A 21,003-nucleotide genomic window follows, 5' to 3' on the forward strand; every position below is an offset into this window, starting at 1 on the left:
GATAGGAGAAGAGGCGATTCTTGCTTGAGCCAGTTTTAAAGCACCAAGACATTGTTCAAGACCACTGCTCTGGGAGCTTCTGCCTTCATTTTCCTTCCCCTCCCTCAGCACTTTATTAAATTAATTTTTTCTACCTATTTAAATGCTCAATAATACATGTAGTATAGAAAGAAAATGCCTCTAAAATCTAATGTGGAGGATGTGCGAATGCAGATATAGCCCTAATAATGCCATCTGCTTAATGTTGAATTCCTACAGCATTTAGGGCTTAATTATCTTGGAAGTATTTCTCCATCAATAGCTTTTGTTGGTAGTCAAATAGTGAAGGAAACCTCCTCGAGCAGAGCCCTCTCGGGCTGCAGGTTGCTGTTCGATGCATTGTGTCTGTCAGGATTTCCACTGCTGTGTTACCTAATTGTTTCTAATCAGAATAATTGCAACAATTGCTTATGTGAGGAAATCAAATTAAAGGCTTTAAAATCCTCCATGGAGACAGCACTTCATGGGCGCTCACATCATGGGCTTTGCTCATGGCTGCCGCACAGTGTCTGTGTGTGCCCAGCCCTTCCATTTGTGCCTGTCTCCCATATCCCCTTGGAGGAGCTGTATGAATTGGAGTGTGAGAGAAATGCTGTAGGTGAGGGATGCCGTCCCAGGATGCCCATGTTTTCTCCTCACTGGAGGGGACACAAGTTACGCTCACTGCGAGCCCATTTGGTACAGGAAAAGGAAAAGTGGAGGAGGAATGCCAGGTAACAGTGCAGTTGTATCGTCCCGTTAATGCTGCACAACTTCCATCCCTCCACGGGCAGAGCTGCTGCGGTGTCTGATAAGATCATCTCTGCTCTGGTTGCCTGATGTCTCCTATCAGAAATCTTCAAAGGTCCAAAAGTGCTGTTGTTGAGATGGCAAGCAAAGAGAGAAGAGAGAGAGGGAGAGGGTGGATAAGATCACAATTTTCTTCTCTCTTGATTGCAAGCAGCTTATCTGAGTTTAACTGTTGTGGCTCGGCCTGTCTCTGCAAAACTCATCCCCTTTTCTTGCCTTCCTTTCAGAGGGTTGACGAGTGGATGGCGAAGGAAGGCCTCTTAGATCCCAGTGTCAAGTCGATTTTTGTGACCTGTGGAGACTGGGATTTGAAAGTGATGTGAGTATTGGAAGGGGAGGGAGATTTTTCTGGGCTTTATTGCTCCATGCTTGACTGTAGTGCCTGTGTCTTTGTCCTTACAAGCCTCCGACTGTCCCTAGTCTTTGTTTCCTAGGAAAATTGTTGTTTGCCATGCATAACTGGGAGTGGAGGGTTGTTTAAGAAGACAGGTAGGTGCTGGCCACAGTGCAAGATCACTGCCTAGGATATTCCCTATAGTGAATGAATCCTTTCAGAACCCCAAGAAAGGTTTAAACTGGAGCTTTGTGATGTTTTCCCTTTTATCCAATATACTTTCCAAAGGGATGGATATTTCTGAGCGCATACATGGAACTCTTTCTGTACACCCAAATCAAGCAATGGTCCTTACCTGACTTCTGCATGCAAGGCTTTCTCTCTGTCATCTTGGCACACTAACTGGATGTGAATCACAGAGTTGTCTTTGGAAAGAGAGTACAAGCCAAGTCTGGCACGCTTCATCAGTGTTCTTATCATTAAGGTCATCTTCATCAGCTGGACGACTGTATCTGGAGAGTACCAGGTGGGGACCTGCACTGGGATCTGCAAGTGTCAGTGTATGTGCGTGTTTTGTTATGAAAATAGCTAGACCACCAACCTAAAAATGTTACTTAAAAAATGGAGTTAAATGCCTAAGAATTAGATTAGTCTAATCTGTAAGGTGTTTGCAGATCAGTGTCATATTGTGCTGAATTCACTTGGATTCCTGTAATCTCACTTCAGCTTTTTATTTCCTCAGAGCACTAGGTAAAGACTCCTGTTGTTATCACACTGGTAAAGCATGGACTTGACATATCCAATGCTAAACTGACATCCACAACTCATTAGTAGTGTTACTTGGTTTTCAGTGTGACATTGGTTTCCCCAAGTCGGAAGCCTAAATAAACTGCACACAGCCTGGGAGCAATCAGCACCAGTTCTTCCCTGCAGAGTGGTCTTTCTAGAGTGGCAGCTCCTTGCCTCTTCTTGGTGTGATTAGCGAGACATGAGATACGAGGACGGACACAGCAGCACAAGCGCTAGTGGAGATGAGAAATTTGCCATGCTCCAGACAGGAGTGTGGTACGTGAGCTTTTGAGTCAAAATCTGGGTCTCTGCTGGGGCTGTGTCCAGAGCTGGTATATATTGCCAATTCCTGTGTTACTGGTTTAAATTAGGAGTGAGGCTTATTTTTCTTTATATATAATGTTTAAACTTTTATTAGAGACCAGCACCAAGACAGCTGCAGGGATGTGCTAAACTTCTGTTTCTCATCTGTTCTCTTTTCTCAGTTGTTTACTCCTGTACTGCTGTTCTGAGAGTCCAGTTTACTGCTTTTGGTGATGGTTGTGAGGATCAGAGTTATCTGTGCTCAAAGCCCATCTTTCCATCGCTTTCACAGTGGGATAACAAGGTTTCCAGATAACAACATCCTAACTTGGTGTCTGTATGGAGTGGGCAACCTTCTGGATGGGTTTTTTTGTTTTGTTTTGTTTTGTTTTTCTTCAGAGCTCTGCAGTGGGCAAATAAAGGTAAAAAGAGCCCCATTTCTGGTGAGCCCTAGGGGTTGTGGGGTGAGCTGGCTCAGCAGGACATGCAGTTCTGGAGCAGAGATACTCAATTCGCCATTTGCGGTGGTCTCTCGCATGGATTGTGCCTCACTAGTCAGCTGGAAAAGAAGACTCCACTCCTGGCCATGAGGTTGCAGCGAGTGGTTCGTTTCTCCCTCTTCCTTTTAAAAAATTTTTTTAAACCATTAACTTCAGAATTCAATCCTGAAGCGTCTCCAGGGCAAAGCAGAAAATACATTTCGTGTTTCCAGCCACATGGATAGCGGGAGTCTGGCTGCAGCCGCTTGGTGAGTAGCACATCACGCCGCTCCGTCGCCGATTGGGTGCAGCAGCGTGTAGCGTCACATCTGATTAGCGCCGTGCCAGTGAATGAGGCTTGAGTGAGGACTCCCTGCCAGCTCTGACTTGTCTCATTTCCCTTTACTTTTATCCGTCACCACAAATGCCGAGTCTCCCTCCTGAACTAATTAAGTTTGCGTGTGTTTAGACACATTGCCAAATAGGGTTTAGCAAAGCAGAACTGAGCATCTCTTTTTAAAGAGGGAAGGCAGAAAGCTGAAACAAGGCCGCTCAGACAGGGAGATAGAGCCTCAGAGATGTGGAACGTCTAGGACGTATTCCAGGGAATCACCCCGTGCTTCCCTCCAAGACTTGCGGGGTAGCTGGTGCCCTTTGCTACCATGTGGAGACGACATGCTGGGCACGGAAGACACTGGGGCAGTGGTAAGGGAGGTGGTGCTGCTTGCCCACATTTGGAGGAGTGTGTTGGTGGAAGCATTGCATGGTAGAAACCCCACTGGGTTCCAGAGGAATTCAGGACAATGAGGTGAGTGCAGCGCTTCCTGACTTAGGGAGCAGCAACTTGGGGCAGGTCCATTCCTAACTCTGCTGCTCCTTTTCTCAGCTTCCTTAGTGATGACAGCTGCCTGGGAAGCAAGCTGCGGTCCTCTTACCCAGTGTCTCGTGTGGTTTGGAGTTCCTGTCCTCTGTTCTCCTTAGCTCGGCTGTTGGTGGGAGACCATACAGCCTTGTTCCTGGCTTCTCCAGCAAAGACCTGGGCATTTAGTTTGGCTTCTGTCTGCATGTACTGTTGAAGAGGTGAGGCATGGTATCTTCTGGTCAGGCCTGTCTACTGTGGGTGTTTCCAGCGGGTGCCACTGGTAGGTGCCAGGGCACTGGGAGGCACAGTGGGGTGAGCAAGCTGCATGGGGGGTAGTGGCTGGAAGAAAGAGGAGGAATATAATCCAAGCCTGTCAAGTGGTGGACATAGGGACAAGGTGAGCAAATAGCCCTGTCAAAGACAGGAGTTGCAATATGTGTGGCACTGTAGCTCAAAGAAACGCACCAGAGGAGGAGCAATTGTCAAGGTACTACTCTGCTGATGGTCTCTAGCGCTGTCTGAGTCTGCAGGATTCAAGATGGAAACTCAGCTGCTAAAGGACCTGCGAAGCCTCTGCTTGGCTCAGGGATCTTCAGGGAATGAGGCACTGCGTGGCTGCAGACTTGATTTCTCTTGAACGTTGGAGCTTTCTTGGAAGATCACAGAGCTGTTTGTTTGGCCTTCCCTCTGACAACAGGGACCACTAGTCACAAGGAGCTGGGTGCCCAGAAGAGGATACCAAGCATCTGGGAAGGGCTTACGGAAGTTCAGCATGAGTCAAGGTCCTCGGCCATGCCACCAAAGGCTTTGTCGTGGGCGTGGTGCACCATCAGAAGGAGAGTCCCTGTTGGAGGGATTTGGTTGCTGGTGGAGAGAGCCCATTGCGCGAGAGGGCTCAGAAATGGAGCGCTGATCCTCTACTGGCTGCGCTTGGATCAGCCAGCTTTCAGCGCTCGGTGTGTGTGAACCAGGCTAGAGTCGGGGAGACAGCAGCTCTCCTGCCGCCCCTCCCCTTCCCTCTTGTTAAGATGCAATTTCTTTAATGAGGAAAACCTCTTGAGTAGGAACATCACCTTTCTGAAGGCTTGTCCTGACAAGGCAGTTCAAGCCGACAGAGTCGCATATCAACTTCAGCAAATATCAGTCACTCATTACAGAGACTCTTCTCCCCCCCACCCCCAGCAACACCCCTCGTTCCCAGACAAGGGAATGAATCACACTCCTGCTCTTGAATACATCATGACAAGTCGTGGTTCTAATGAGAGAGGGCCATTCATTCTGGGTGGAAAGTTCCCTGTGTCGACACAGAAATGTTATTAATTAAAGAGAGCTACCTGAAGCAAAAGATGAAAGGAGCACCAGACCTGCCAAGCTAAAATATGAGTGGGGATGCAGCCTCGTTAGGCACCCGGTCCTCGGGCCTCCAAGTGCTCAGCGGGAGGATTCCTTTAGCCTGTTGCAAGGAGCCATCTTCCAAGTTTAACAGCTCCAGGGCCAGATTCAGACACCTGGTGTAGTCTGCTTTAGTGCTTGGACCCCATCCTGCACCTAGGATGGAGCTGTCACTAGCGATTAAGCAAATTGCATAGATGCGGCATTGGGTGGTGAGGGTAACGTGCCTCTGAAGGGCTGAGGGAGCCGCTGACTGCAGGAGGTGGTTTTAGTGGAAAGAGGGTACTCAGTGTCTGCCAGGGTTGAGCCCTTGTAACGTAAGCTCTTTAGTGTGTTTTATCTCCTCTGAAATGTCAAATTGCCTCCCTCTGTGTATGGAACCAGTTTACCTGCTCTTAAGAACAACGTGAATTAATCTTGGCAACCAAAGAAGCATTTTTTACTGTGTAGCATTTTTACATAGCTACAGAGCTGAGATACGGTGAGGTTAAGTGATATGCCTATGGTCGTGCAAGCAGGCAGAGGCAGAGAAAGGAGCTGAAGCCACATGTGCTGAATCTCAGACCTGCATCTTAATGTCAAGAGCATCAGTTAATCCTTCTCCTTCCAGTTTTGGATCGTTCTGCAAACACATCGAACATAGGTAAACATGCGTGTAGGCTTTGGTCTGTATACCTCCGACATGAAGATGCTTGTACTGCACTTAACTGTGGCTGATCATAACATGCTAATTTATGTCTTTACAGGAAACTACTGCTCAGAAGTTTTTTATTTTCTTAAATAAGTGTTAAAAGGCAAGTACTCTCTAATATAGCGATAAAACACAGTGAAGTGTCTTGAAATGTTTATAGCCCTTGGTGCTCTTCCTAGGTTGCATATTAGTAAATTCTGAGCAGTAAATTACATCATTGCGTAATTTTATCTCGCTGTTTTAATTCTTTCTTTGCAAGTTACACAGGCTGGGAGGATGCTTGCCTTCTCAGACCAGCTCCGAGTGTGGCAATGGGTTGGTCCTTCCAGCCTTCTGTCCTGGAGGCTTGGTTTCAGATCAGCCTTAGGTCATGAATGAAGAAAGCCTGATGGTGTTAGTGTCCCTTGTGCATGCTGTTCTTTATCACAGGACCGGGAGGGGGTTGGTAGCCTCTGCCTGGGGGAGAAATTGTAGACAGACACTGAATGGAGTGAGTGGGACCGCTTGGGTAGCCGTGGGGAGAGGCAGGAGAAGGCGTAGGGTGGGCTGGTTGAGTGCCAGCAGGGCAGGAGATATGTTCAGAGGGTGGCTTTGCGAGTAACAAGAAAGAGCTGGTAACAGAAAGATAACATAGTAACCTGTGTTTAAAAATAATAAAACAATTCCTTTCCAATTAAAATCTTTGGATTAGCTTGTTGTTGTTGCTTTTAGTGGGGATCATTTAGCTGACCAAGCCTACAGTGTATCTCTTCACAGGGTTGCATTGGCTGAAGGAGGAGGGTGGTGTGAACTACAGTGCAGGGACGGGACTGAGTATCCAGGGTCAGGAACCTTTCGAGTCAGCTTTGCTGATGGAGTCGTTCATGTAATTACATCCTAAAGTGCTTTGCCAGAGCTAAGCAAGGCAGCCTTGTGAGCATGCTCTTCTCTAGCATTTACAGGGAATAGCACTGACCCCATTCACTTCTGCGACCCTGCAGTCCAGCTTTTTGTTTTTAAAGGAAATGATATCACTTATGCAAAATGAATTTTGGATTTTAAGATTCCCCCTTTGTACAGTCTTATTTAAAATGAATATAGCACACTTGACTTTTGTTATCTTTCTGCAGCAGTTCCCCTGCAGAAAGGGGAACCTTTCTTGCCTTTGTTTGAAATCCACTGGTTGCATGAAGCTTCTGCAAGTTACGTTGTCTGAGATGTGTGAGTCTGGGAATGCCTTTGGGTTAAGCTTTGGACATGAAATCTTTGCATAGGGATCATCATGCAATGGACTATCACCTTCAGGTCTGCTACTTGTCTGGCGCGTCATAGCAAAAACATTTGTCATAGTCAGGGCTGTAGTGGCCACAGATTTATTGAGCTGTGATGCCCGATGCACTCTGGGAAGCACGGACTCTGCTGCCTGGGAATTAGGACCAAAGAAGTTGGAAGCAGCGTGAAAAATGGTGGAGAAACTTGGAATAAATTTACAGTGTAGGGGGGAATGAGAGAAGCATTGCATCAAGTACTTTATTTCCAGCACTGAACCGTTGGGGTGGGGTAATGAATGGAGAAGGTGGATTTTCCATCCCTGGGTAACTTAACTCAAGCTGTGTTTGGAAACAGTCATGCTGAACTGAATGCAACCCGTTGGTCTCAGGGTTGTCTACTCATACAGTGAGGAACCATAATTCCCTCTGCAGCAGGAATTGCTAAGGTGAATTCTGTGTCCAGTGCTATAATGAATTCAGGCAAAATGGTTTCAAAATCAATGGGTCTATAATGGATATCTGGTAAAAAAGCACACCCTGGCCTCTGTCTGTGTGAGAGAGCCCTCTGATAGCAACTCAGTGTCGTGGTTATCCTGTGCCCTGGGGAACTGAAAGGCTGGTTGGCTTGGGGACTACAGAGGATAAACCACTGGAGGGCTGTTTGCCATCTGAGTTTTGTTGTCTGCGGCATGTGTGAAAAACAGGATTAGCTTCACAAAGTATGAATTTTCTTTATTACTTCAAAAAGCTTAATTTTTCTAGCGTTTGACAGCCATAGTGTTTCATGCTGGGGCTAAAATGTCAGCTGTATCCCTTTGGATCCCAGCTCTTCTTACTTCCCAGCCGTTGTGTGTTGGTACCAGTGCTGCCCTCCCAGTGGCTTGGCTGGGAGTGGTGCTCTCATGGCTTCTCTGCTTAGAGAACCCTGCTTGAAAAATACTGCCAGCCTGGGAGCAGCATCCTTCCCCTTTCACTTGCTCTATTCAAGCCTTGTGTAAGTCGGTAGCTTTCTTGAAAGCATTTTATTTTGTTTGCATGTTTGTTTCCTGTTGGGAGCCATTTTCCTGGATGGGTTCAGTCCCTTTCTTCCTGAAGCTCCTGGCTGGCAAAGACCTACTGGGCCATCTTGAGGTCATCCCTGGTATTTTCCCTCCAGCGTATTCTCATGTGCCTTGTCCAGCCACTCTCTGTATCCTGAGGAGTGGATGTCTGGGTGTGTGCAGGACTCCAGAGGATGCTGGAGCTGCAGACTAACTTTTTGAGCTGAGTCCGTTCCACGTTGGAGTTGTCTTTTTCTGTGTGTTTGGCCAGGGTGCCGCCCTCAGCCTGGCACCCCGAAGACGGTGTCTTGTGCTCAGAGATTGCTCTGGACCAGGTGTTAGCAATGACGTGAGGCACGTGGAGGTGGTACTAGAAGAAAAAGCAGAATAGAGGAGTTGGGGGGAAGAAGACTGAGGAAGCAGCGCGATGTGCTGGCAGGGCTGTGTGCGGGAAGCTCATGCTGCCCAGGACTTTGTCCTGCCTTGGTCCCAACAGCTTTGTCTGCCTCTCTTCGAGTGGGGCTTTCTCTTCCCCTCTGGGACACCCTTTGACTTCCCTCTGTAGGTGCCTCTTTGTCATCTCTAATTTCCCTGCTTCAGTTTTTCCGTCTGGGTGTTGAGCCAGGTCTTGGTGCTGACCGTCGGCCAGCGTGCCGGGGGTGCCTGGGCACCGGCTGAGTTCAGCTCCTTGCCCCTGCCTGGAGCCACGTGTGTCCCCTGCAAACCGGGCGGAGGGAGGAGGCTGGTGGGAGGTTGCCAAGACCTCTCCTCCAGCTCGCTGTGCTCCCAGCTCTGAAGAGAACTGTTACATTTTATGGACCATTTAGCTTCCCAATGGTGATCCTAATTCTTCACAGCATGTATGTGCCGTTTCTTGGTTATTAAAAGGACCCCTGAAAAGGAGCTGCCCTCTGAGTCAGTGCTCTTCCATGCAGTTAATTGCAGGAGGGTTTTGCTTAGACTGTGAGGCTTAGTATTTCCAAACTCTCCCTGTGCTAAGAGGGTGAATTAATACCCAGGTCTCCCCACAGCTGCAGGGACTGACCCTTGTGTGCCATCAGTAAGCAGGCAGGGCAAGAACGTTTCTGCCAGGAGGAATTCAAACTTGGAATTGCTCTGGAGGAAGTCCACTTGCTTTCTGCATAGAGATCAAGGGTGCTTTAAGGGCTGGCTGGCCAGGTGTCTCAGTCTTTCATCTCTATATCCTTATATTGTGTCACACTTCAGGTGCCAAAATAGCTTCCATTCCTTGGGGGCCCAAGCAAGCTCCACGCTTACTGGGAAAGGAGTGATTACCTTGGACTGACAAGTTAGCCGAAGGATGGATGGCTGCGGTTGCACAGCAGGTGTGAGATGGATGGATGGGAGGAGGTTCAAGGGGAGGTTCTTGTCAAGTCACTGTGATGTGTATGAGACAACAGAGATGGCAAGCCATTAAGGCTATGTATTTTAGGTGTGAGGGAGCTGCCGAGGTCCCCTGGCATTGCGAAATGCCAAGTGAAATGTTACTGCCACACAGAGCGCAGCAGCGTGCCGGAATTAATGAGCCTGGTGTAGGGAGAGCACGCGTGGCTGGTGTGGGGGGTTAATGTGTGCAAGGGCAATAGGCTTAGGCAGGGTTTTGTCATCAGGGTTGCCATGCTTGGGAGGCGCAGTCTAACGGCAAGACCACATGAAAAGAAATTGGAGCTTGCAAGGAGAGCGCTAAAAGTCATCAGTTGCCAAAATTTTTTGCATTTGCTGCAGGCCTGAAGCAAATCGCTGGCTTAAGGGGCTCTAAGCACCTGGGTCTTGCACTGGATTTACAGGTAAGGTGAAATTAGGAGGGGGCTAAGTAATTAATTTCTCTTGCTGTGACCAGGATGGGAGATGATTCTGACTTACCACTTCTCCTCAGAAGTTTCTTCAGAAGCTGGTAAGGACTCTGGTTGTGAAACCCGGGAAGCAAAGAGGATCCCTGGGTGCCTGACAATTCCTTTTCTCTGCTGGTTCTTTCTCGCAGGCAGCCTCGGGCTGCCTGTCTCTTTGTTAAGAGAGTGACAGCAATGTGACACCGTGAAAATAATTACTAACAAATCACGGTGGTGACTGCAAACAGCTCGCTGTCTTCAGAGGCATGTCAGGGAGCATTAGAGCAGGGCCGTGGGAGCGGCAGAGCGGCTAGGGGCTCTTTCTCTGCTCTAGGCTGAGGGAAGATCTTCAGAGACCTTTGGTGCCCGCCACCCCCACATCATTCCCTTCTCGTTGGCTTTTTCTTTCTTTCTTTCCTCCCTTTCCTGCCTTTGCCATCAATAATTAAGCCCATTAATTGCACAGTGAGTTCAGGAAAGCTGAGAATGGTAAGACCGGGCTTCTGCCTTCCCTGGATTCAGCAACCGGCCACAGAACAGCGGAGGAATTTCTGGAGGGGTATCGTGGGCAGAAGCACATCCAAGCTGGGTTTCCTATCTTGCAGCCCTTATGTGCTGCCCAAGGCAGTAATGTTTATTAGCTTTGTGCCCCTAGGAATTCATGGGCTGCTGGTACAGTTGGAGAATGGCTTGTGTGCTTGTCCTCAGGAGCCTCCGGTCTCAGTGAACCTGAAAGTAGGTTTGTATTTGTGTAGAGTGCCATGGCGAACGTGCAGTTGGCTGTATCTCCAGCAAAAAAATGGGCAGCGCAACGAGAGGTCCTTCCAGGATGCAGTAGGGACGGCGCCGATCAGCGTGGCTGAAGCTGCAGGTGAAGATGATCCTTCAGAAAATAAACAGCAGACAGGTCACGGGTGAAGGAGGTGGTTGGTACCAAACAGAGCAGCTGGGGGAGCCTCTGCAGGGATGAGGCCGCTGTGGCTGTGTTGGAGTAGGGACCCTTCTGCAGAGCTGCACGGACAGAGTCTGAGGGGAAGCTCTCTATAAAGCCTCACATTATATTGCTATAAAGCTCCTCTGAAGGGAGGGTCTAGCAGAGATACCGATAGGAAACTGGAAAGCAGCTGCTGGCTGAAGTGTCCTTCAGCAGCGTTGATAATCAACCCCCTGGGCAACCTTTGAGAGGGGAGCACACAGCCTCCCCTCCTTGTTCTTGGTGGTATTTCATCCTCCGGTTTCAGAACAGGCCGTGCCGTCTGGCAATTACCCGTGCAGAGGATCCCTCTGCAAGGGGAAGCAGAAGGTGCGGGTGGGAGCCCGCTCCCAGGCACCTGCTCCACCGAGCAGCCCTCTTTCCCATTCCCCTAGTTACTCAAGTGATTTTCCCTGACTGTCACATCTGTAAATAATGTTGCTGGCGTATCTGGCTAGATGCAGAGTGGGGATGGAGGGGGGAGGGCTGGCGCTGAGGGTGGCTGTAACAGTCCCTCTCCCCAACTCATACAATATTTATGCAGGGCTGGGAGTCAGCGGCACTGACCTCCAGGTCGTGCTGTTAAACAGCTTCCGCAGCCCCTGCATCCTAATTGCTGCACTTGTCCTTTGCTCTGGAGGATTTGCTGCTCCTTCTCTCCGGCGAAGCAAATACTAATGGCAGCTTATGCTTGGAGGTGGGGAGCGGTCTCTTCCCCACAAGGAAAAGACGAACTTGTTTCCCCTCGTGCAGATGTAATTTGCAGCTGCACAGAAACCTGTGCTCAGACCCTGTTATGAGATGTGCCAGGCTCCCCGCTGCTGCCAGCCTGGAGGCTGTGCTGAGAGCCCGTGGAGCTGTTGTGCGTGTAATCTTGGGTCACATATCATCAAGAGGGGATGGGGAGGGGGTTTACCCCATCCCACTGGCTCCTTACAGGATTTCTGTCTTCCCCTTAGTGGGGAGAGGGAAGAAGAGGCAATCACAGAAGTCAGTTGAGAGAGTAGACCTGGATGATGTGGTGCCAGAGAGCGGCAGAGATGGTGCCAGGAAAGAAGAGGGGTTCAAACAGCGTCACAAGACAGAATGGCATATTTTCTTGTAGATAAATGATCTGCTTCAGCGAGTGGGAAGAGAGGTGATGCAGAAGGCTGGAGACCCTCTGTGTGGGTGAGGGGCTTCTGCCCCCCTTGCAAGCGGTACAGCCGTGGCTGGAGGTGGAGAGGTTTTTCACCTGGCTGGCAGGGGCTTTCAGCTGATTCAAGTGGTTCAAGAAAGTGCAAAAAATAAAGCTCTTTGATTGCTAGAGTTGCCATGGCTTTCCCCCATGCCGTTTGGCTGGGCTCCGTCCTGCTTGGGGCTTCACGTTGTGTGTCTGGTGACCCGACTGGCCACCCACGTCCCTTATCCTGCCTTCCTGAGTTGGCAGGTCCCCTTTGTGACTGGGAAAGTGCTGTTTAGACTGGAGACTAATGGCCTTTAAGTGACATGATTGTATTATGTTAAGTGTCTATAGGCTTTACCATTAGGCGCTAAGCAGTTTATGACTCATAGCAGAGAAGCCCTTGTCCTGAAGAGTTTATACGCTAAATGGTCTGGACAGGCAAGGCATGGAAGAGGCAAGGTTTCCTCCTGCCTGTTGTACAGCAGGTCTAAGGAAAGACTGGAACAGGACGTGCCTTCTCAGTCCTAGAGCAGCGCCTTGCTCTAGGTCTTGCATGCTCTGGTTTCCTGGGGAGAAATACTTCTGCAATGGGAATTGTGCAGTGGGAGGAGAAGCACATTTAATTTTATCTTAATTTTTGTGCATGTTTTGGTTTTGAGGGGGCTTAGACACGATGTGTTGTGGGTGCATCCATTGCATCAGATACACTCCCTTATGCAGTGCGTAATTACAGTATTCTGCAGCGGACTCTGAACGCTCCCTCTTAAAACAGCTAGTATGCAGAGAACCAGGCAATTTCTAAATTAGTGTCTGTATGAAAGACTTCATAAGAGAGCATATAGACGGAGAAAGGACACGCTCTGTGTTTGTAATCAGACTCTGCGGCAGCATGAATCACAGGATAATTGAGAGATCTCTAATCCAGCCCCCTGCTCAAAGCAGAACTAACTTCAGACTTAGATCAGGTTGCTCAGGGTCTTCTCCAGATGAGTTTGAATGTCGCCAGGGGAGGAGATTCCCCCACCAATCTGTTCCAGTGCTTTATTACCTGCACGGTGAAGAGTTTTTCCTGTTGACAAATTGGAAGTTCACCTGCTGCAGCCTGCAGTCATGACAGGTGACTTTCACTGAGAACATGCCTGTGTGGTAGATGTACACAGTATCCAATTTTGTACACTCCTATTCATAAGATGCTGTATAATGTATTTAGTAAGCAGATGGACAGTCATAGCAAGCTTGTGTATAGAAATCTGGTTTTAAGGGCATTTCGTAGTGGGCGACCTCAGCCTTGGAGACTTTCCAGTTTCTCTTTCCTTGGGAGCAGCATGATGCATTTCTGGTGTCAAAGGGAGGTCCACCCAGTCGTCCTCCCTGTCTGGAAGGGCTGGTGAGAGCATTTGCTCTACCCCTTCACCCATCTGGAAGGCTCGGTATGGAGGAGTGCAAAGCTTCTGCCTGCTGCACTCCTAACCTCAGCTGAACCGTGGAGCCAGCAAGCTCTGGTTTCCTGCATGGTAATTAAGTAGTTCTTTAAAAATCAAAAGGCTCAATTCTGATCTTCCTCTCACTGGCTACTTACTAACTCCAGGTAGAGTTACTCCAGATTTACTCCTACATGCATAGCAGCAGAATCAGGCCCAGTAAATAGACCTATGAATCTTTTTAAGAGAAGCTGTTAAGCGGTAACACATAGATTTATTGTAGCATCATGTGTGTGCAACTGTTGATGAACATCTTCTGTTGGAGGCTGAATACCTGCTGTGTTACAGCCTTGCTTTTAATGTTGAGATAGCATCTCTGCCAGCATCCAGCTGACGCACAGACAGATACCCATAAAAGGGCCAGATCTCGCGTGGGGTTAAATGCCTTCATGTTTCATTAAGGTTGATGGGAGTGGAAGGCACACAGTGCTTTGCAGGACAAGCCACTCACGACGAGCCACCTGCCCTGTGTGCTTTTTTGGCAGAATTATTTTCCTAGTGTATACATTGCTCTGGTTGCAGTCTAGGGTAACAGCCTTTTCCATTCACAGGCTAGCTGCTTGGAAAGCATGGGTGTTGAGATTCTCCCAAATTTCTTAGCGCCCAGCAAAAATTTAGAGAAGAGGGATCTGGCTGTTAGCATATGATCTGTGGTGGGTGTTGAGACATTTCAGCCAGTGCTGCTGTGAGTCCCGAGGCTTGCAGCTTACCTTTTAAGCTTCCTAGGCAGGAATATGCCTGGTAGAGAGAGAAAGCAACGCTGTCCAGAATGGGCATCACAGAAAAAGAAAGGAAGGTCTGAAAGTGCCAGGTATTAGCCTCGCTGCTTAGCCTGGGTTTTTTGGCCTCATTACACTAATCAAATTAAAGATTGATGGAAAAAGATAACACACACTCCAGTGAAGGGGTTTGTGTGGCAACTGCTTTCCTTCCTGGGCAGCTGGAGTGGCCCCAGTTATCTTGTGCATCACCACACCTCCCCAGGCCCTGCAGACCCACTGGTGCCTCCGCATGCCTTGGTGTGTGCTCTTCTCCTGCATCGTGTCTCTCTTATTACTAATGGAGCATGGATGCATTTTAGCTGCTGGTCAGCCCTCATTAATATCCAGAGATGACAGGTTGACATTTGTAAAGAAGACTTGCATTGACCTTCATGTTGTGCATCGGTGCGGTTGCCATGCGGTGCCCTGTGCTGGATGCTTCTTCCTGCGCTGCCTCGGGAATGCATTTGTGTTAGCAAAGGGACAGGCTGCTCTGTAACCCTTTGCTGCTGCTGGCAACACAGGCAGCGTGTCTGGATGTCTCTGCATCCCTCTGTCCACCCCAAGGACTATTCCCTGTAGAGCCTCCATCCATCCCGGTGAACGGGACTGGGGGGTGTTGGGGTTGCACTTGTGGCTCCTTGTGGAGGTTGTTATTTAGGTACTGGGATGTTAATGGAAGACAGCTTTATGCCAATAGTCATGTCCCGTCTGCTTCCTTTTCCTGGCTCCTGTCTGGGGATGCAGCAGAAGAAAAGGCTGCGCTGCCCAGGCATCCTGAGCGCTGTCAGTCGCCTGTCTCTCCCCCGACCCACCCCATCCCGACTTGAGGACTGCTGCAGCCCTCTTGGCAATGACATTTATTAACAGAGGGGGCTTTGAAAAAAGGCAGGCTGCTCCTGCAAAGGCTCCTCACTGTAACTCCGTCTCCTCCTCTCGCCAGCCCGTCTGAGGCAATGGCTGCTGGTGTTGAAATTCATTAGTGTTTCCTGACAGGCGATGGAGGCTTGCTCTGTCTGTTCCCACTTTCCTGCTCTCATGTCCCTGCTTCACGCATGCTGATATTTAAAGCTGATGTGTGGCTTGTAGGCTTGTTGCACTGTGACAAGTTTGGGGGTGGTTGAGAGAACTGAGAGGGTGGAAGGAAGGCAAAGAGGGAGGAAGATGGGACCTGTCTCAGGGTTTCTGTAAAAGCCCAGGGCTTTTCAGACCTTCTCCAAATATATTGTCTTTCCACAGCTACTGCTTGTGAATTTTAAGTACAGCCATGCTGGGGTCCTGCACTGATGGGGGGCAGAGAGGGACAGTGCCATGGGTGTGCTCGGTGAGAGCAGGGTGCAGTCACCTGGCAAGGGCTCATCCGGTGGGAATCAAGGGCAGGTGGGCTCCTCCAGCCCCTTTGGCAGGTCTGTGGGGCTGAGGAGCGTGGGAGTGGGGTGCCAGAGGTCTGGCAGGGGGTTCATCTCTCCATCCTTCACTTTGGACAGAAGCATGAGGGGAGACTGGCTCAGCTCTTGCCTCTTTGCACTAAGTGGCATAGCGACTCCAGCACTGGGGAGGAGATGTCTCCCAGCCAAAGCCTTGGATTACACAGGAAAGCTGCTCCAGTCTAACTTGAATTATTGGGATGGGGGAGTTGGGGTTTGGGGGTTTTTTGGAGGTGTGTGTCAGCATGCTTCAATTTCCGCAGGCCGCGGCGTGGCTTGGGCTGTGCTGTGTGCCTGGGGTGCTCTGCTCGCGTGCAGGTGCTGTGGCATCGTGCTGTCGGAGCCCTCCTGGCCCAGCACGGTGGTTTTGGCAAAGCCCAGCCAGGCTTTCTGCCCCTCTGTGGGATGCTCCTGCAGGCTCAGTGCTTTGGAGCAGGGTCTCACCCCTTTGCATCCCTAGGCCATTGAACGCTGCTGGCTGGGACTTACTGTTTTAACCAAGTTTGGATCAACCTAAGGTCACCTTTTTGGGAGGGTGTGGGTTTACCTACACTGCTTTAAATTCCTAGCTTGGCTCCAGCTCATGCGAGGTTCAGTGCAGACAGATGTGGCTTTGCCTGTCATGGTGCTATTTCTCTGCTAAAACATCTTGGATGCCTTAGCACAGGACGTTATTCCCTCACTTGCTTTCTCTGTTAGGAGAGGGCACCCAAGCTTTCCTCTTGGCCTGGCAGACATCCCACCCTTCATCAAAACAGAGCAGCACCTCTGTGCTGCGTGGTCCAGAGCAATGCCTTGACCAGCCTTGCTTTGAACTAGGGTGCAAGGCTGAGATGGTTTGGCAGCTCCTCTCTTTGGCTACCACCTTGTTGCTGTTGTGTGCTGTTGCATCCAAGCAGCTTCGTTCAGGCTTTCCAGCCCTCCTTCAGCAAAGGATTTCCAGGGCAGGAGCCTGCCTGCCCTCTCCTTTGCAGCCCAGTGCAGTGGGGTCGGCCGGGACACAATTAAAATGTTCTGCATCTCTTACAGCTGAAGGTCTCCAGGGCATGGATTTTTTGGAAGGCTGAGACCGGGTCTATAAAAACCAAGATTTAATGTCCCTTTATCTTTCCCATAGAGGGACTTGTTCTTTTAACTGGCTCAATATCAATACACCCAGTGTGTAGAAAGTGGCCCAATTTCTTTGTCTCCTGACATCCTGAACCCAGAAGCAGATGGACGTTAACCAGCTCTGATTAGTTGGGAGAATCAAGCATTAATTTTTTATACGCCAGGACCACCTGAGTGACGGAAATCAATTATGGCTGCCCCTCCCCCTTCCATATTAATGTGGTGGCTCCGAGCAGAGACGGAGGAACCTGTTGAAATGAGAAACCCCTATTTCTTAGTTTGACCCCCTAGATAATTAGGGTTAAATTGATATGCTATCGCACTGGTGACACATTTTATCTGCCTCTGTTTGTACAAGAGGATACAATAGTGGAGGAAGGACCAATTTGTGCCCTGCTCTAGCTAACCAGACCGAGATAAAAGGTGTCACTAGTACGATAACGTTCTTGCCTCATGCTCCTTTATTGTTGCTCAATTTGCCTTTTTTTTTTTTTTAATCCTGTTCTTTTTCTTTCAATACCCTTGGTCATATTTTAACTCCATGCCATCGCATAATGACGGCCTGCTAAATGTGTGTGGAGATAGGCAACTCTGGCTGACAGCCTTCCCTGATAACCGAATTCCAGCCCATCCATCACTAGGCTGCTCTCCTTAACTTAAGGAAAGTGATAACTAACGCAAGGCCGTTTATCACCGCTGAGCTGTGTGCTTCTTGCCGCCTTGGAGAGAGCCAGCTTCATCGGGAGAAATGCAGCCATGTCACCTCGCCTCCTATTTGCATCCCGTTCATCTCCAGGCCCCATTTACCTTGCAGAGTGGAGGAGCAGAGCTGGATGGAAATCAGAGCCTGGGGTAATGAAAGCTCTCTGAAAATGGTGCAGAGCTGCCACTGCTGACCACAGTCCAAGGAGGACTTGGACTTGCTTGGCTGGTGGAGGAGAGCGTGCTACCTGATGTCACTTGCTCTTCTGCCCAAAGGGAACCTGCATTTTGGGAGCGGGCAGAGGTTGTGTGCTCCCATCTCTGGTGCTGGGAGGACAGACTACCAGAGCTGCATCGGAGGCTGGAAAATCCCACAGCCATTTTCAAGTTTCTCTCTATCAAGTGCAGCCATACCTGAAGCCACGGCGTTTGGCTGACGGGGTGGTTTTGAGAGTCAGCTTCCTTCCCAAGGAGTGAGAGCTTCAGTGTTTGGGGAGGCAGCAAGACCTCGTTCAAAAGCTGGAAGGATTGTGGGATGTTGAATGCAGTGAAATGTGCCATCATTTTCCTTCTCCCTTACCTGAGGGAGGGCCGAAGCCCGAGCTCTTTGCTCAAGCAAAGCTGCCCACAGTGAGCAAGGTTGACTCTTGCAAGAGCAGGAAGCCGTACTGAGCATAAGAGCATGTTTACCAAATGAGCTGGTCAAGCAAATGGTGGCCCTGATAAATGGAGAAACTTCCTTACAGGCCCTGACACTTCTGTTCCCCAGGAGAGCCACAGATGTGCCTTGTTCACTCCAACCTGGAGAAGATGCTGGAGAAACTCCTGCCTGGTCGCCAGGCTGAGGAGTGGGGGGACCACTGCAGGTGACGAGCTTGGAGCGGGGGACAAGACATTGCAGGGGTGTTTTCCTTCCCGTAGCTATCTGGGGACCTGGTTTCTGTGCAGTGAGAGCCCCCGGTTCCCTGTGCTGGGAGCACTGCGTGCCCAGACTAGACCAGACCCATGCAGCAATCCTTCACTAAAGGCAAGCGCACTGAATGGCTGTGTCCCTGCTGCCCTGGAGCCACCAGGCCTGCATCTTCTAGCTCGGGGAGTAGACTGATGCTTTGGTCCGTGCTGCTGACAGCCCGCCCAGGTTACAGCACGAGCATAGGTCTTCTAGTGCTTGAAAAACTGGGTGAAGTCTCTCTGGTGCTAACGTGAAATGAGGGGAGCACAAGCACAGAGGGGGAGGGGGAATGTCTTCAGGTCACACGGCTTCACAGGCAGTTTCTGGGGTTGTTACTTGTTTGCAAAAATGGGTCATTTATTTAGTTGACATATTTATTTGGAGCATTTATTTTCTCCAATTAAAGACCCACTGTCCAGTGCCCAGGGCATACTGCCATCAGTCTCAGGGTGGAAGTAGAACCAGACTGTCCAGTTTGCTGGGCCTTTTGGTCCCACAGGGATGGAAATGCTTTAGATGTCATTCATTGCACTGGGTGGTTAGCTGTCAATTCCTGTGGCTAACAAGAACAATGCTGTACTCGCTTCGTCGGGGCCCTGTCCAAATGTTAGGTGAATTGATAATTATTCCTGTAACTGGAGCTAGGCTGAGACCTGTATTAATGAAAACCTCTTGGGCTGGGTGGAGAAACTCAGCTTTTAGTAACGTACCTTTTGCTAACTGCTGTCATCATCCTCTTTAGCTAAATATGAGCAGTCTAAGAAAGGCTGAGCTGGTCATGTGTCTGTATTTATACCAGTCATTTGTTTTAGATGGTTCCTTTTCTTGTGGTCTTTTTTGATTTGGGCACCAGTAGAAAGCAGCTTTCCTGGAGAAAGAGCTTTCTTAGCATTCTGGTTGAGGCTGGTGAGGTCTGTTCAACTATGGGATGTCATGGACATATGTGTAATGGCTGTAAAATGCATGGACCAGGCTGCTATTTATGTGACGGCTATGCAATTGCGAGGAGTGACTCCAGGTGGTTGATTTCAGCGCGATGGTGCTAGCATCAGATGAGCCGTGCCCAGAGATGAGACCATGCTGTCAAGTCACATTGCTTACCCTGCAAATCGCCGTAGCCCTGCTGCTTGCAAACTCGTTCTTTTGACAGGCTTCCTGCTTTCAAAGAGATTCCTCTGGACCTCCTTATTCAAATGTGTTTGTATGACTTAAATTATTGCTCCTAAATGATGACATGTGCATCTTTTCAGGACCAGGCATTTGGTTTTGGCACAAGGAGTCTATTCCTTTCTTAGCCTAAGCAGGGCTCACAAAGCCAGTACGCTGGTGGAGCCCAGTGTGTGCTGGCTCCATCGGCCGCATATTCCCGGGAGATTCCCCTGGATATGTTTGCCAGCTTCCTTCCTTTTCTTCCCATAGAAATGGAGGCAGCACCAAGACCAAACCACTCTGGTACTGCACTACCCTGAGTCTCACATGATCTGCAAGCGCATTATCTGTGTCCCTCCTTCGTCTCCTTACTTGGGAAACTGCTTGTAGGTCTGAAGAGATGCTGCCCTGTTCACCAGAGGTTTGGAGCTGGGCTGAGCACTCAGGTACTGCATGGGGTGCTGATGGTGCACCCCAGCTCAAGGCTGTGTATCTAGCTTGTATCCTTTGCTGACCAGAGCTTGTTCCTGAATTTCAGCCTTGAGTCTGAAGTCCAGTCCGGATTATTCACTCTTTCCTCTATGGAGAGTGGGAGAAGACTTTGCTCTGGACATGGTCTGTGTTGGGATGTTTGAGCAGCTGATGTTAGCACTCGCAGCTCTTCCCTCCTTCCCTACCACCTTCCCTACAGCCTGCAAGTGCCCGAGGAAGTTGTGAGATTCCCCACCCCCCTCTGTTTGCAAAAGCCGATTTCTGGGGTTGTGGCTTTTAACATGCACAAACGGCTCTAATTTAGTCATTTATTTAGTTGACATATTTATTTGGGATGTTCCTTTGCTTCAGTTAAAGATCCTGTGACCAGTGCCCCAGGCGTGCTCAGCAGTACGTGAATGAACAAGATCCATCAATTACTCTTGATCAGATCAAACCGGCCGGGGAAAACTCACATAACTCATCTCCCTGCACAGGCTCGGCTGGAGCCGCACGGCTTTGCGACAGCCTTCCCCGTCTGAGGGGCACATCGTAGCTCCCCTGCACACACACTGGGGTCGGCACAGTGTGGGAGAAACAGCTTTCCAAATCCTGGGGTCCTGCTGTCCCTTCAGGCAATCCACCTCCCTTAGCGGTGCCGTTTTGGTTTGTGAGCCCTATTCCAGCAGCTCGCTGTAGGAAGGGAGAGGCTAAATAGGTGCGCTTGCAGCTCTGGCTGCTGGTGCTCAAACCCATAGTGAGACCGTGTGCAGCACCTTGCATCTTCAGAGATGTGGCTGCTCTCTTCTTTCAAGCACCTCCTTGGAAAACAGCCTCTGCTTTCTTAGTCCTAAAACGTTGGTCCTGCAGCATTACTACCTGAAAAATGAATGCACTGGTGCCTCCTTCCCTCCCTCATGTCTCATTCAGTGTTTTAACCGTAAAGGCCAAATGGAAAAGCACCAGGGCATGACAGGTGAATTGTCAGTCCTTC

At 49.5% G+C, this 21,003-nt stretch overlaps 1 protein-coding gene across 7 annotated transcripts in view; it reads left to right on the forward strand.

The window, feature by feature from the left end:
* Positions 1 to 21,003, forward strand: part of ERI3 (ERI1 exoribonuclease family member 3) — a 135,083-nt gene that overhangs the window by 31,263 nt on the left and 82,817 nt on the right. For 6 of the 7 annotated variants that reach the window (XM_072868258.1, XM_072868261.1, XM_072868256.1 and 3 more), the window contains one exon: positions 1,056 to 1,147. In XM_072868258.1, coding sequence (XP_072724359.1) covers positions 1,056 to 1,147 — 92 coding nt within the window. Of the gene's footprint in view, positions 1 to 1,055; positions 1,148 to 1,646; positions 1,783 to 21,003 lie in introns of those variants that run through there. The other variant, XM_072868262.1, reaches the window with a different exon arrangement.

This window comes from Ciconia boyciana, chromosome 7, assembly GCF_034638445.1.
Source record: "Ciconia boyciana chromosome 7, ASM3463844v1, whole genome shotgun sequence".
Lineage (NCBI taxonomy): Eukaryota > Metazoa > Chordata > Aves > Ciconiiformes > Ciconiidae > Ciconia > Ciconia boyciana.